Source organism: Temnothorax nylanderi, unplaced genomic scaffold, assembly GCF_030848795.1.
Source record: "Temnothorax nylanderi isolate EJ_2023f unplaced genomic scaffold, tnyl_v1.0 TNYL_tig0023_pilon, whole genome shotgun sequence".
NCBI lineage: Eukaryota > Metazoa > Arthropoda > Insecta > Hymenoptera > Formicidae > Temnothorax > Temnothorax nylanderi.
In genome coordinates, this window is record NW_027249085.1 from 1,404,682 (window position 1) to 1,421,404 (window position 16,723).

At 35.9% G+C, this 16,723-nt stretch overlaps 2 protein-coding genes across 6 annotated transcripts in view; both read left to right on the forward strand.

Moving 5' to 3' along the window:
• The first annotated feature begins 283 nt into the window (after positions 1-283).
• Positions 284-8,588, forward strand: Put (activin A receptor type 2 punt). 5 transcript variants are annotated; one of them, XR_011717603.1, is made up of 11 exons: positions 284-992; positions 2,092-2,282; positions 2,639-2,810; positions 2,912-3,048; positions 3,122-3,501; positions 3,627-3,813; positions 3,887-4,024; positions 4,529-4,660; positions 4,897-5,074; positions 7,267-7,328; positions 7,465-7,578. XR_011717603.1 is itself a non-coding variant. In XM_071700813.1 (10 exons), the coding sequence occupies exons 1-10, from the start codon at positions 944-946 to the stop codon at positions 7,614-7,616; spliced, it is 1,716 nt and encodes a 571-aa protein (XP_071556914.1). In that variant the 5' UTR covers positions 284-943; the 3' UTR covers positions 7,617-8,588. The 5 variants fall into 5 exon arrangements, 4 of the variants coding, with proteins under 4 accessions (XP_071556914.1, XP_071556916.1, XP_071556915.1 ...); XM_071700813.1 differs by lacking the exon at positions 7,267-7,328 and having other exon boundaries at positions 7,465-8,588; XM_071700815.1 differs by lacking the exon at positions 7,267-7,328 and having other exon boundaries at positions 4,897-5,081; positions 7,465-7,604.
• Positions 8,589-11,665: 3,077 nt separating this feature from the next.
• Positions 11,666-16,723, forward strand: part of Cpx (synaptic transmission protein complexin) — a 114,124-nt gene continuing 109,066 nt past the window's right edge. Inside the window, exon 1 of the mRNA XM_071700818.1 lies at positions 11,666-12,112. The gene's annotated coding sequence lies outside the window, so the exon portion shown is untranslated. The remainder of the gene's footprint in view (positions 12,113-16,723) is intronic.

Below are 16,723 nucleotides of genomic sequence, written 5' to 3' on the forward strand. Positions count from 1 at the left end.
ATATTATTTTAATCTTTCTCAAATAGTAAAAGACTCATTCTATCTAACAAAATAGTACAGATATTGCTTGGGAAGTTGGTTAATCAGAATTTGAGTCGGAGTCATCGGAGTCGTCCTTAAAATCGTTGAAAAAGAATTCACATGAGTGATGAGAGAGGAACTTCGTATTTCCGCGGCTAGGAAAAAGTAGGATCGTCGCTGAGAGGGCACTGCGCGCGCTGGCATCTGAAATATGCGGCAGTTGGACGACTCCGGGTAATAACTGATCGATGACCAAGGTAAAAGCGCTAGACTGCCATATTAGAAGCAGACCGTGACTTTAGACATCAAATGTCTTCTTTCCCTCAGGCTTTATTCCCAATTCCCACGATTCGCGATATTTATGTTTCGCCGTGTTGTACTTTCGTGTCGATGATAAAGTCAGATAAGTGTACAGCTCGTACTCGTAGGTGTTCCGTACCCGGCACGTCGTTCTGTGCGTCTCGGTATCGCGCGCCTGCCGTACGTTCCTTCTAATTCTAACTCGGCTCCGAAAATGAAATATCTTTCTTAATTTAACTGGGGAAACCGCGTGTGGGTTAATTGCGCGCTGCTAGTGTGTCGCGTAACGCGCCGCGTGCCGTGTGGAGGAAGAGGCGGAAGAGAGGAAAAAAAAGGAGCATGTTTTTTGCTCGGAGGTTACGAGACTGGCAATGATTTGACTTTAAAGATGACATAAATCTGTGCTGTGCGTATTTCTGGTATAAAGGTGGAAGAGGGAAAACAAAAGAGAGAGAGAGAGAGAGGGAGAGGGAGAGAGAGAGACAGAGAGAAAGAGACGGGAAAGAGAGAGAAAGAGAGGAAGAGAGAGAAAGGAAGAGATGTGTCGGCGGATAAATTACTACAATTTGCTTAATAGCTAATAGACTCAAAATTACTGGTATGCTTTTACGATTCGCTCACCATGTCCGTATACGCGACGATACTGCCTCTCATCTTCCTGGGATTATTAGGTAACATATATATGTCGTTTAAAATTTGCGCTTTTCCTTTTCAAGCTCATACCCTCGGAAGATTTAAAGGATTATGGAATTTTTCAGAGAGCAAGAGAAAGAGAGAGAGAGAGAGAGAGAAATGAGAGAAAGTTTTAGAGGATGATTTTGACCAAACTCCAATTAACTTAATCTTAGTCAGTGCTTAATTTAACCGGCAGAATTGCTTATCGCAATATTTTTAACTGTATATTTTGTTATATCTAATCTACGCTTTTTCTCTTCGTGTATTAAATGTCCTATTTGCATTAACAAAATAGTACGAATATCGTTTGACAAGTTAAAAACCGATTAAGTTAATCAGAACTTGGTCAAAGTTATCTTTATTTCTATTGTCATTGATTGTATTCGAGAGAATGTGTTAGCTCCTTATTAAACCTACTTAATTCGAATAAAGCTGAGATTATGATAATCTTACACTTTTGCATTAAATTTACATGTTTGCAAACGATTACGCTGCTGTCTCTGTTAAGGTCCGAAAATTCTGTATACTTGACTTTAATTCTTCAATTCTGTCTATGAATTTGAAACTTATCCAGTAATTTGTTCCTTACGTTCACTTATGTCACTGTTTTTACTTTGTAAATTGTAGACAGATGAATAATAGAATGCAGTTTGCAAACAATTACAGTGGTAGTTTGAGATTTGTTTTTCTGACTATACTCAGTTAAACAGTGACCAAGTCCTATATGCTAAACTTTGTGCAAGTTTGGTATACATATAGGCTAATCGTAGCAGCAGCTATAGCAGCTTTATATGCCTATATATCTTATAAGTGTTAAGTTGTAGAATGTTTCGTATGTGTGTGAAGACAAACTCTATCTTTGTCTACTTTTTGACAGAGAAAATATTGTAATATGATGTATCTTAATTATAAACTATATATACATTTACATACGTAACAATCATTAAAAATTGTCTTGTTAAAACAAACTATTAGATGAAAGGTATAGCTGCAGTTAAGCAATACTTAATAAATAAATAAAACAGTTAATAATTTAATTTATTAAATATTTAATGTTAAATAGAAAAATCATAGAATTTTGATCGATTATTTTAGGAACTGTATCTACAGAAGATATTAAAGGCTCAGTTTTTTGCGAATTTTACAATGACACAATGTGTGCGGAGAACGAACAAGAGTGTTCAGGAAGGGAAGAATGTGTCCAGCATGACCTAGAGAAACGTAATCATTGTTATGTGCTATGGACGATGAACAGTACTACTAAAGAAACAATAATTAAATTAAAGGTTGGTTATTTATATCTGATTAATATTATTTATTACATATAATTTATTATACAAGTCTGTTATATGTACAAATAATTAAAATGGACCAGATTTTAAAGAAAAAAATGAGCAAAGTTAAGATATATATTAGAAGTTAGATAGATGTGTGTGTCGAAAAATTTCGTATTTTATTTTTACATTATTTGGTAATATCAAACATTCTTGCCAACGAGTCTCAAGATCTTGAGTTGAATCTCGTAGATTGCAATTTTTTTTTAGATTGTTTCATATTGTTCTTTTCTCGAGAAATTGATAATTATAGATTTTATTCTCTTGTCGTATACAATTTTTCTATACATCTTATACCTTATTTTCAGGGTTGCTTTTTAGATAACAATGATTGTTATGGTAAACCGCTTTGTGTGGAGAATAGTATGGAAAGAAAAAATGAACTCTATTTTTGTTGTTGCGAAGGCAATATGTGTAACCAAAACTTCTCTTGGGTTCCACAACCAACCACCAAGCCTACAGAACCATCTGTCATTCATGGTATATTATTCAATCATGTTATGCAGTATTGATTTTTACTTGAAAATAAATCTGTCTCTTGCAACATACTTGTAATAATATTTAAATAAATTCCTTTTCAGAACTTGAACCTGTGCCCAGTGCGAAGCAGCAAGCAATAACACTTGCCCTATTAATAGCAATTCCTATACTTCTTACGATTAGTTCATTTTCTTTTTGGTGGCTCTATCGTCGCCGAAAATTGGGCTATTTTAACGAGGTTTGTACTTTGAGATTATTATAAAATTGTTAAGTGTATTATTTAATTAATGCAATTAATGTAAATCTTTCAGGTACCAACGTTGGAACCTGTACCATTGCCACAACCTTCACCTAATCTAGGCTTACGACCAATACAACTTCTTGAGATTAAAGCTCGAGGTCGTTTCGGAGCAGTTTGGAAAGCCCAATTTAAAAATGAAATCGTGGCAGTTAAAGTTTTTCCCATTCAAGATAAGCAATCTTGGCAGACTGAACAAGAGATTTTTAAGCTCGCACATATGGATCACGAGGACATATTACACTTTATAGGTGTTGAAAAACGTGGGGATAATTTACAAGCTGAATTTTGGTTAATTACGGCGTATCATGAAAAGGGTTCGCTGTGTGATTATCTAAAAGCAAATATTGTAACGTGGCCTGAGATGTGTAGAATTGCAGAGTCCATGGCAAGGTAACAATTATAATAATAGCGATAATAATTTGTTAGAACAAAAACAAGATTACACATCAATTAAATAGAGCAACACTTTTACTGAGTTTTTATTTAGTCTTTAATAAAAAGATTGTTGTTAACAGAGGTTTAATGCATCTACATGAGGAAATTCCGGCTAACAAAGCAGATGGTTATAAACCAGCTGTAGCTCATAGAGATTTTAAGTCAAAAAACGTTTTACTGAAGGCTGACATGAGTGCCTGCATAGCAGATTTTGGCTTGGCACTTATTTTTCATCCGGGAAAACCTTGCGGCGATACACACGGACAGGTAATGTGTATATATATCGTTACAATTTTTTATTATGATGTATAAAAATCACTTAATAATTTGTTACTTATAGGTTGGGACACGACGATATATGGCACCAGAAGTTTTAGAAGGAGCAATAAATTTCACTAGAGATTCATTTTTACGAATTGACATGTATGCCTGTGGGTTAGTTCTATGGGAATTAGCTTCAAGATGTACTGTACAAAATGTACGTAATGTATATTATATGCAATATGTCTTACAGAGAACATGCATTTTTGCTAAACTGCGAGCTCTCAAGACTAGGGCTGTAAATATGGTCTGGGTATGTGGATATCGAGGAAACAATTAACTGGATATCCGATATCTGATTTCTTGGGTTACCCGATCCGTTCATTCGGACATCGGTATTACCCAAATAATCCGCATTTTAATATTCGAAAAATTGAATTTATCCAAATCTGCAAATTTGTTAAATCTGAACTATCTGAACTAACTCCGTTACAAGAAATTGGAAGAAAACTGAAATGCCAAAACCATAATATGCCAAAATTTACTTTGAGGAATGATAATCAAAATGCAAATTATACATAAAATAATAATTAAATAAACGCTGGGTATTATTTTCGTATACTTAATATATAATCACACACAGTGGAAATAATCACGTACTAGAAGCCTTGTAAGTTAATCGCGTGTCGAAAGTTGCTAATTGTTTTTATTTCAATATTAGGGACCAATAGGAGAATATCGACTACCATTTGAGGACGAAGTCGGTCTCCATCCTACTCTAGAAGACATGCAAGAAAGCGTTGTCCATAAAAAAGAGAGGCCACTGATTTTAGAAACTTGGCGTAAACATCCAGTAAGTAAAAATGTACAGAAATATCTGTTTTAATTTTATTCATAGAATAAAATTTTTGTATATTAAATAACGAAGGAACTGTACATTGATGGATGAGCAAAAAAGTCATTTATGCATAAGGACTAATAATGGAAAGCTTTTTTGATAGCTTTATAAAGATCTAAAAAAAAAATTAAATTAAAATGAAGAATATGTAGCTTTTTTAATGTCTATAATTGAAATGTGTGCTATTTCAGGGACTATCATCAATTTGTGATACAATGGAAGAATGTTGGGATCACGATGCCGAAGCACGCCTCTCTGCCTCGTGCGTAGTGGAACGAGTTGCTACCCTTGGTAGAGCTCTTGTATTAAATTCATCTACTTTGATTCGTGTTGATAATACCAACGAGATTATTACTACCAAGGAATCTAGTATGTAGTTAGTGTCTATTAATATAGTTTATTTTAATGGCACAACCATTTTTTGTACCATAATTTTGTTATACGTATCAATGAGGAATGTTGAAACAATAGAAAAAAAGACAAGCATATATTTTCGATTTTATGTTTTACTATTTGAATAATTATTAATTTCTCCTCTATTTATAATGCTATACAAGTGACGGTTAGCTATATCACGAGATTCAGTATAAAAAAGTACGTGAACTATCTACTACATTTTATCTTTCTCAGTGCCTTTTTTGTGCATTGGAGACAAGATTCGTTAACGTTAAAAAAGTTTTTGAAATTGAGAAAAAATTTTTTAATTTTTAGAAAATGTTTTTAGAAAATATGAAGTAAAACAAAATTTACAAGTAATTGCAAGGTGTACAAGAAAAATTAAATACGATAAATAGGTAAAATTGTAATTACCTGTCATCCAAATTATATCATGACATAACATTTCATGCACGTAGATCTCTCGTTTTTAAAAATGTACATAAAAAGAGCGATGTATCTCAATTTTTATCAATCCTTGCAATAATTTGCAAATATCATGCAAGAATGTAAGGCGGCATTGCTTCCATTTAGCTAAGAATTCGTGGATTACGTGTTTAGAACATTTTACGAAGATTTGGTATTGCATCGCAGAGTTCGCAGCGAACTCCAGAGTAATCGTATAGAAAATCAACATCGAGCCTGTGACTACCCACACAGTAAGATAAAAAAAAAGATCTGCGGGATTTTTCTTCAACATATCTTGCTGAGAAATCATAGCGTTATATTGAAAGCAAGTGAGAGGGAGAAAAGGGGAGGGAGGGAGATATATCTCTGGAGCATACACTTTTTAAATATGATACAATATAACCACACTGCCATATGTATATATATTCTAGCCGTGTATATATATTTTTAACTATAGCGCCTAAAGTACCTTTAGACTGTATGCTATGCGGATTAACTTTATAATTTTTACATATTTTTTATTGAGACTTTCTGAATGTTCAATATTAGGACACCTCAAAGATATGCTTATTGTAATGAACTAGGAATATCTTAAGCAAATAGCAATATGTTTGGGATATCCAGGATGATTTCAGTATATCTCGCAGATTTCTATTGCTGTATGGGTAGATGGTTTCATCTAAATCCAGGTACGGATTTCTATACAAGAAAGCAAATCCTTTCACGATAATCTGATTCGATTAAAAGCTGAATAAATCCTTTGATAAAAATCGCCGTTTTCACTCGTCGAATATATATATATCTTGGAATATATATCTTGGAAAATATGAATATTTTTTCCATAATAAACAACAGTGTGTGAAAAACTCTAAAGTTCCATTATGAAAGAAAACACAAGAAAAAATGCTTTATAATCATTTAATACATAAAAAAAACTTTTATTTTCAATTATTTTAATTTTTCTTTGTTTTTTTAAATTTAGGAATATGATGTTTATTAAATTGAAATTAAAATTACAACTTGTGAGCAAGTTTCCTGCAAGAATCTATTCGCAGACACGTAATACCATAAGATTTTAGGGTGATTTCGACCAAAGTCCGATTAATTTAACCGATGATGAACTTGTCAGGAAATATTTTATATTTCTATAATATTTATATATCTATAATATTTTATTAACATAGGTATAATTATTAACTTTTTGCTTGACATATGAAAAGGAAATTTAGATTAGAAACGACGAATTATATTCTATATGTTAAAATTTTTACTGTGAGCAATTGTTCCGGTCGAATTAATCATCGATTATGTCAGTTGGAATTTGCTCGAAGCTCTTATTATGGTAATCGGCTCTTATATTTTGCATTCTTTGTAATTTAAAACAAGGCTCAAATGGATTTACATACATATTGTGATCTTGTTAATTACAAAAATGATTTGAGATATATAAGTGAAATGATTCAAAAATGAAACTAAGAACTTTTCTCACACTTCGACAATGCTCGACACTGTTGAATATTAAATAAACGCGTAACGAGTTAGAAAAAAGACGATACTGTAAAAGAAATACGTAAAATTATGTGAACAGTAAGTGTAAAATTTATACGATTTGGAAATGTGTATATATATACATATAATGTATAATTTTTACATGTATAATTTTTACATATTATTTATTACTTTTAATTTGTTCATGTAATTTTACTTTTCTTTTACAGAGTAGAGATGACTTGGACACATTATGCTCACTTTGGACCGCTCTTATTCTTCGGAATAAAGGGTGTATTGATATTATTTTGACACATCAACTTTTTACTTTGTATATCTATACGAGTTTTATCGGTTTCATATTGTAATAGATTTTAGATAAACTTTTGTAACGAATCTGATTAAAAATACACTGTAATATTCCATAGACGAGACTGCGCCGTTCTGCTCGAGAACAGGGAAGGAATATTACGCTCAAGAACAGGGGAGGAATACGGAGGGTTTATTTTCATCCGTACATGTCTTATCAACGTTCTTCGGACCAATAGATTCTTATTTGACAAATGATTTGTATCTCTAAATGTTCGAGGAATAGTTACTGACACTTAAAACGCGCACAATGTAGATGCATACGTAATATGTGCCACACTGACATTCCTCATTGATTGTTGGAACCATGCAGTAACTATCCCAATCGCAAAGTATGCCAAATAAAATTCAGCGAAGCATTTTTCCTGTAAAGCCACATCCCGTATATCATTATAAAATGGATGATGTAATCTTATTACTGGGACTTGAACGTTAGCGTTACTTATGTCCGAGATGGAGACCATGACGAGTACAATAGAGTGCTTTAAACATGATTAACTTTTCGGAATTTAATGGCACACCGATTGAAAATAGCGGTGGTGGTGTTTAATCGGAATGTAAATGATACGTAGCTGATCTTACTGATTCAGGCATAAACAACGGTAACGTCTGGGCCCTGTTTATTACAAAGTACCTGGTAGATACAATCGAATTAATAGATTGAAATTTATTAAGATTTTTTGCACGGGAGAGAAGATGTAAGCATCTTAATTAATTTAAATTTTATAAAGTGCTATATTATTAAGTGTAATATTTACTTTACAAAGTAGAACACTAATCGTAAATTTTACGTGGCTCTAATATATTTTTCACCTTACACTTACATTCTTATTAATATATATTTCATTTTATCAAAGCGATCAGCTTAATGTTATATTTAATATAAATATAGTCTCGAATGTGTGCGTTTTGTTTACGAGTAGAGATAATTAATATGTATGTAATGCGACATAACTAAGATAATGTAGACTGTAAATTATTCATATTTACTAGCGGTATGTACGCCGCAATTTATCGAAAGGAGCAATGAAATAAGTGTTTTTGTTCTAGAACCCAAAACGGCAATTTCAATATATAAATCTACTAAAAAACACTAAAACACACTATTGTAGTCTTGTTTTACTAATCTTATATGAATGCGTTTATTATATATTGATAAAAAAAATATAAGTAATCTCAGTAATCGATGCTTTTACATATTTATTCGAAACTGTACAGAACGTCTAGTTAGTGATTTCCTTCTCGATAGTTGAGTAATTTTTCTTGGAATCGAAAGGCTTCCAATCTCCGAATCATCAATAATCGGAAACAGCGTTAGATATTGTACGGTGCTATAAAGCCCATCATCTTTTATATCCTACCCCAAATATCTGGGGTTTAATATTGTAAGCAACCATTTATTGGTGGTTTTTCGGACTGCAGCTAGCAATTTGCCTAATAAATTCGAGATAGCAAAACTCTTTTTTTATTCTTGACCCTATAATTTTATTCGAGTAGTTTCTTCGAAGCTCATCTTGCTAAGCAATATGATTTTTTCGGATTATATAATAAAAAAAATTGGTTGCTGCAATTTCTAATGATTGTGTAAAATTGTAATCTTCTAGATAAAATCTAAAGTTTATCCAAGGGACAAGATTTTTGTATAACAGTAAAATATCTTTCTACGTCCGACAGCATTCCTTCTTGCAAGAGCAGATGTTCGACGCTATTATATTCTTCTAATACTCTGTACATGCTGAATTCCAGTAATTTTGATCAAGTCCTTTTTAGCCAACAATCAAATTGCATGTTTATGTTTAATTAATTAACTTGCGTGGAATACAAATGGCAAATTAATATTGGGACAGGATAATATAGACGGTGGTAATATAGTCACATAAAGTGTTTTTCGAATGTTTGTTAGATCAAATCAATCTTTTCTAGACTTTTCTGGACTTTCAAGAATTCTGCAGATAATTCCGTAATGACGATATGATGTCGAGATAAGTGAAGACATATGGTTTCTGTTTCGAGCTATATTAATTGCGATTAGCTTTTGTATAAAATTAAGTAAAAGAAACTTATGGAAAGTGTATTTGTCTCGGAGTGCGATATTCAGATAGTACAAAAGTTTTAAAGAGGATTAAAGATCCTCATTGAAAGCGACGTGAAATGGACGCTATTTTCTCAGTTATACAGAACAAAAAAGAATCAGTGCATACGTCGTGTAAAGTTATTACTCGGATAATCGGCAAAACACGGAACATTGACAAAGAAATCTCGTTGGATAAGTTCCAAAGAAAATTATAAGAAAAGAAAAGAAAGATGCACAGAGTTTGTCCGCGTCTTCTCGTGCATGAGACTTTCCAGCTTTTCGACATAGAAATAAATCCTAGTGTGGCAATCCAGTTCATTGACTGGATTTAGCACCGGTCGATTGCTTCCTCTTTCTCAAAATCAGATTATGCTTGAAAGAGAAGCATTTTAAGGGTATTGAAGCCATTCGTACTGCTATAACCAACGAATTGAAGAGAGTTTCAGAACGTTTTCTATCTCTAATTGTAAACACTTTGCTATCGTTCGCTTTTCGAAGCTTGTGGTAATTATGAAACTTCAAAATAAACAAATTTGTGTTATCTTTTCATTGTTTTTTAATTAAAAACCGGTTCAGAAATTTTACAACTACACTGTACACGCTTTGAACTTTGAACTATGATGTTATAACCGGGCATGATTTTTCATAAAAAAATAACTCGAAAAATGTGAACTAAAATTTTTTCGTGCAAAACTTTATTTTCACGAAAAATAGCCTTAACATCGAAAGTTTAATTATCTTAAACAATCTTGTGTCATTTTTAATACATAAATAAAAACAAATATTACATTTTATTCGCAATAAAATAAAAAATAATTTTAAATGGGCAACAAAGTTATGTAAAATATCAAAATTTCTTTTATATTTTCAATAAAATGTTGTGCTTTTTTAAAGTTTCGTACGAAAATGTTTGCTCTATAGTTTGGGACTTATGCGGGGTCTACAATATGCGAGTCGTGGGTCGTAGGAAATTGACCAATCACAGTCGATTGTTCTTCTCAAATTCGACTGTGATTGGTAAATCTCTTGCGACTCGCATTGTAGAGCCCGCATTATTTTTTCACGAGGAATCAGTCCGCCAGTCTGCAGTCAGTGCAGTCCGGATTACTCCGGATCCGGAGCCGGAGATGCTCCGTAGATGCATGCTGTCAGCGTGATGTTGACGGCAAAGCAACTATTATAGACGTACAGAATGCGAGGAAATTATACAATTTCCGGTCACCCTAGAAGGGTTTCAGCCTCCCTTGTTTTGCATTTGGTGCATTTGCGGTAAGCAACGCTGCGCTTGACGTTCGTTCATTCATCCGCCGGCGTGCAAGCGCGTTTAACAATAAGTCTAACGCGATCTCAGCGATCTAGCCAGACGACAGATAAGACGCGCTTTGATCTGGAGGGATGTTTCGAGATAGGTAGATAAAGAGCCCACGCTCGCGCGATAAAAATGATAAAAATGATAAAAATAAAGAAGTTAAAACGATTGCTCGATGTTCTTGGACCTGGTTGGACCAATGATATCGCGTTAATCTAAAGCATCTTCGAGATGGTCGCGTTTAATTGAATTATGCACGAGGACATATATTTATAACTTTAGATTTATGTATATATATCTACACAGGGAGGAAGAGACAAAGAAGAAGGCTGAAGGACACGAAGATGAGAAGAGAGGCGTGGCGGTGGGCGGCAAGGGAGACCGAACGGAGGGAACGGAGGGTTAGCGACGGGCGAGGGTAGAAGGGCCAGGGAAAGCGGCGTGAGGGGGGAGAGAGGGGTACAGAGAGGGCGTATATTCGAGAGAAAGAGGGATGGAGGCTAAAAATGATCGGGATTTTAGGGGAGTGAAAGCGGCGCGTTTACGCTCCGCGCTTCGCCTTCTTCCCCGTTCGCATCATCGGCTCTCTCTTCCATCCCTAATCCTTGCCACCGCGACGATCGTGGCGGCGGCGACGGCGGCAGCGGCGGCGGCGGCGGCGGCGCGGTGGTAGTAGTGGTGGCATGTCTTACCGCAACCTCGCCGTCCTCGCCTCTATCTCCGCTCATCCTTGTCCCCTCGGCCGGCGAGGCGACCAATCCCTATTCCGCACCCCTCTCCTAACGCGGAGCTCTTCCCATACCACCCTCGGCGGATCGATGGTGATTCCCGCGCCCCCCGTTGCGCGGCGCTAACGTCGCCTAAGCGCCGCTCAGTCCGAACTCAGGGTTCACTCAGTCCACGAACGTTTGCCACGAGACTTCGATCTCTCACACCGCATCGCACACTCGCTATCTCTGTCTCTCTTTCTCTCTCTCTACTCACCCGCCTCGTACCTCTCTCACTCACCCTCACACACACACACGCTCTCTCTCTCTCTCTCTCTTTCTCTCTCTCTCTGTCTCTCTCCACTTTTTCCTTTTTTCCCGCTTGGCGGACGGAGAGCCAAGCTGGTGACCGGGGAGGCGCGCGTAGTAACCGTGCATCGGTCTACGTCAACGGAAGTCTTGCCGGAGTACCCTCGTGCTTACTCTGACGGGTTACTCCGACCCGTATAATCGTCGTGCTGCGACCTGCGACCTGCGACCTGCGACCCCGGTTCGTCCGCTTCGACCGCTTCGACCGGCTGCGGATCTACCTGCCTGCCTGCCTGCGGCGCAGCGAGGTGAGTGGGCGACGCGTCTACCTATCTACCTTTACCTTTACGTTCGGTTCCCACACCGAACCGCCAGCGTACCGTACGCGAGCCTCGAATTTGCCAGATTTGCCTGGCAAATTCGCGCAAATTTCCGGAGAGCGTCTCCCTAAAGTTTGCAAATGCCTTCGATATCAAAGTTATGCAAAAGTTTCGAATACCGTTCGAGACGGGTTCTCGCTTCCTCAATTTTTATTCCCTTTACGCTGAGAAGAGATTCTCTTCCCCTACTGATAAACTAACGAAAATTCCGTGCTCTTTACTAACTGTAAGTTAACTCTGTGAGTTTTTCAATATATATTCGAAAATCCGTGTTGCACCGTATTCGAAATTGCGAAGGCTCGCGGATATATTCGGATTTATCCGGATTTTGCACGTATATTTAGACGTAAACTTAATTTCTTCTAAAGACATGCAGATTCAAGAGATTATCAATTAAATTTGCATATAAAAATAACTTTCGACGACACTAATTAGACTAAAGAACTTCATAACTATGCGCAGATATTAAAAACGGCTCTTTCGAGATAAAAATTTGATTAGGTTTTACGGAACCTACGTTACGAATTACGTTGCCGATTATATTAAGCCTTTTAACTTTGAACGGCGAGAGAAATGTTAAACGTATGTCGATTAATACAGACATAACATTATTATTCGCGTAATGTTATAACGTGGGACTGTGGGAGTAATGCAGCAAGATGGAACTCTAAAGAACTATTTGCAAGGCGATTTTATCTTTTCTAACTATGTAAAACCGCATGAAACTGAATGAGATGTCTACAAAAGATTATCTCGGGCTTTGAAAAAGAAAGTAATGAATTATATATTTTTTACATAAGCCGCTCGAGACGAGAGCCGGTTTATGTGACTTCCGGTGCTGATAAGAAAATCATAGTATCAGTATTCGATTAACAACGACAATCTGTACAATTTACAAACTTCTCAAAAATTTATTTTTGCAAGAAAATGCTAACGCACAATATATCGACTATTATTATAATAAATAATACATTTAGTAATAAATTGAAAATTTATGGTTATTGCAAAGCTATAAATACATTAATTTTTCGAAACACTCGGAACATTATTGGCTTTTACGCGCAAAATTCTTATTTTATATCGATCGTTTTATTTTTATTGTATTTTTATCAAGTTCCATTGAATCTTTATTGAATAACCGTTCTACGGCGGAACCGGTACCTATATAAAAAAAAATTCCAGTTTACTAGAATTCTTGTTCTTCTGTGGCTTGCACCTCATCATAAGGTGCTGTCATCTATTGGCAGGGAAGTCAACTTAAATAAATAGTAGTATAGCCGAGTAATAAATCCGACATAAATCCTATTTGAGTTAATTGCGCAAAACAGTAGATTATTCGCCATTTCGAGGAAAAAGAAGGAGGGACTTTTATACAAAAATATAACATGCTTTTTTTAAAACTGTCAAATGGAAACTGTCAAATGTTTTTTGATATCTCAAATTGTTTTACCTCACTCACCGATATGTGAAATAGAAAAGTTATAAAATGAAAAGTTAAAGCGAGACGATTTTATATGCCTATTTTTTAAATATATTTAGATATGGATTATTCATATATGATCAATTAAGAGAAACATTAACACACATATTATTTACGTCTTGTTGAGACATTTTGGAAATTATTAGATATTTTCTGAAGTCAGTCGAAAGATAGTGAGTGAATTTTCGAATGCCATCACGAAATATCACGAGATTATCTTCGACAAGTGACGTTCTCGATATTGTAGTGGTTTCCTACGATGTTCCTCCTAGGATAGCTTATCCTACGCTGAATTATACTATAGATGACTGTTTACGTTACCAACATGCAACTGCTCGAAGCCCGTGGCTAGGCGAAAAAGGCGTCACACGTAGATATACGTAAACATAGCGGCTTTGTGCGCCGGTAAGAACGCGCCGCAAAGTCCCCGACGAAAATTCGCTCTCGCGAGGATTCTGCTCATCTCCGAATCCCTCGTCGGCGAAACTTTATTCACTAACCGAATAACTGCTGCGACCAGACGCGATCAATAGCGAAACCGTTTCGGTAAACAGCGAAAAATTTCATATTTCTGTATTGAAAGAGATTGACTGTATCTCACCGGTACGGAAACCGGCTTTTTAGCTTCCTTGGAAGATCCGCTCAAGTGAGACCTTGGATACGCTTGTTGTATGCTGTTACTTAAAACGCTTGCTCATTTCTCGCAGGGATATATTCTTTGGTTCGAAATATGTATATTTCGAAATATGTATATTTTTTTTAAATAAAAATGTTTTGAAATCTTAGATTCGCGAAATATCACGAGTCACGAGGCAATTTAAGATGACTGCTTGTATTTTGTACCGATAAAAGAAATTTTATTGTGCTGTATTCTGACTTCGTAAAAATTACCGTGCTTTATATTTTGCCGCTGGCGGGTTATGAAATGCTACGAGAGGAACTCGCAGATGCATTGTTCGGTACGTAAAATACGTATGTGTAGTGCATGTTGATGAGTATACATACGAAGGCAGGTAAATCTCGCAGTCGCGGTTCACTCGCAGACTGCTAAATTACCACTCGGGTTAATCTGCGTATGAACTGATTGCGTACTCTCGACATGCACTGTAGAGAGACGGAACATTCCATAAAGACGTGTGTACCCGCTTATTCGTTTCTTGTATCTTCGGTGGAAATAATGACAGTCTCACTGAAGAGTGGAAAAATGGCAGAGTAATGCAAAGACTCGTAGAAAACGTAGAAAGGGCTTCTTTGTACCTGTAAGAATGAGCACGCGTTTAATTTTTGTTTCGCACGGACCGCTCGGTTACGTAACTTCACAAAGAGCAGCATTTATGGAAAAATCTAGTTTTGTTGAAACGTTTATTTTAAAGGGACGTGGTTTGTGGATTTTCTAAGCTTCAACGTACCGCTTGAACAAACCACGATTTTCTCTTAAAAGGGTGACTTGTTATTTTGCGCAACACGGAAGCTGTGCTTCAAAAAGCAGATTTGTTAATAATTAACAATTATGATATTAAACGGAATGTACTTCTTGCAATTTCCAAGCTTATCGGAGATTTTTTTAAACCTATCGGCTTATCGATTACTTAAGTCGTATTTATAGACTGTATACACAGGATATTGAAATTTAAATATTTTCAACACGTTCCACACGTACACGACACACAGCCTATATGACAACAAGTTATATTATTATAAACATATAATTTATTTCTAAACGACGTGTCCCAGAAACTGTCGTATCCGACCCAGATTTTTTTTTGCGAGCAAGAGAAATGTCTCGGGTGAGAATCCCTGGATCGCGTCGGCCCTCCTGAACTGTCATTCTATATGGCCGCTTTCAAGCTATTTCCTCGTTTTTGCACATTAAAGGCTACAACGTGTGAGAAAGAGAGAATGAGAGAAACGGAGAAGGTAGAGATGGAAGAAGATTATATGTCCACACGATTTATTCGGCCATGTGATTTATTACAGCCATGTGTTTTTTTTTTGCGCGATCAATCCTAATCTCGTAATCAATCAGCAATTCGGGGAGTCACGGGGCTCGGCGAGAGTTGATACTGCGATAGCCCAGAAGTCGATCTTCCGAGAGAAACTAAAACGAGCGGAAAGTCGCGTTACCCCTTTCCCGCGCCATGTTGCAGAATTCTCTACCCCTCTTATATTCCCCAAGGTATTTTATCTCATTGCTTCGTATATACGCACCGGTTTGCCGGTGAAATTGGACCAGGAATGAGAGGCAACCCTTTCGTGCCAGAATTCGCAAAAACTCTCGGTACGTCTCTCGAGAATCAGATCCTCTTTCGTTCAACAATGGCTCTATTAATTGCAACATACAGAAGTTTCCGCGCGTACAAAACTTCTCCGAAAAACTTGAAAACATCGATATCGGTATCTCTTGGTAGTGCTTTAATAACATCAAGATATTGATTGCTATACGATGTATGTGTGCATGTGCACATGGCCGAATGAATCGTGTGGACATAATCTTCTTCCATCTCTACCTTTTGAAATAAATGAATCTCGAATGCATATAGAAATTGGTACAAAATCACTTCAGAAAGCTAAAATAATTATATGCGATCATATAGAAACAAGATAATAAATTTTTTAATAAAATGAATTTTATAATAAAACGATTTTATAAATGTATTATATTACAAGATATCTCTCATATCTTGTAATTATAATACATATATATCATAATTATAATACATGAATTTTGTGATGATTAGTAGTAGCATAATTAATTAACATTTGACATCTCTATTGCAAAATCATGATCATTACGGATGTAACACATTTGTTCGCAAGGTTATAATTTCACAAAGAGTAATGATACTCGGATAAATCCCCACGTGTCGCGCTAAATAGGCTATTAACGATAAATGGATATATCCTTTAGACAGCGCGCCATTTTAATGGAATCGTGCGACATTAATTAATATTCTACTCCTGCTAAAATCTGCTCCTCCGAAGGCTGCTCGCGTATCTATCAGCAAATTGTATTTTAGCGTCTATTAGCGATGCCCTGCAACGTCGTACAGCCAACTCGA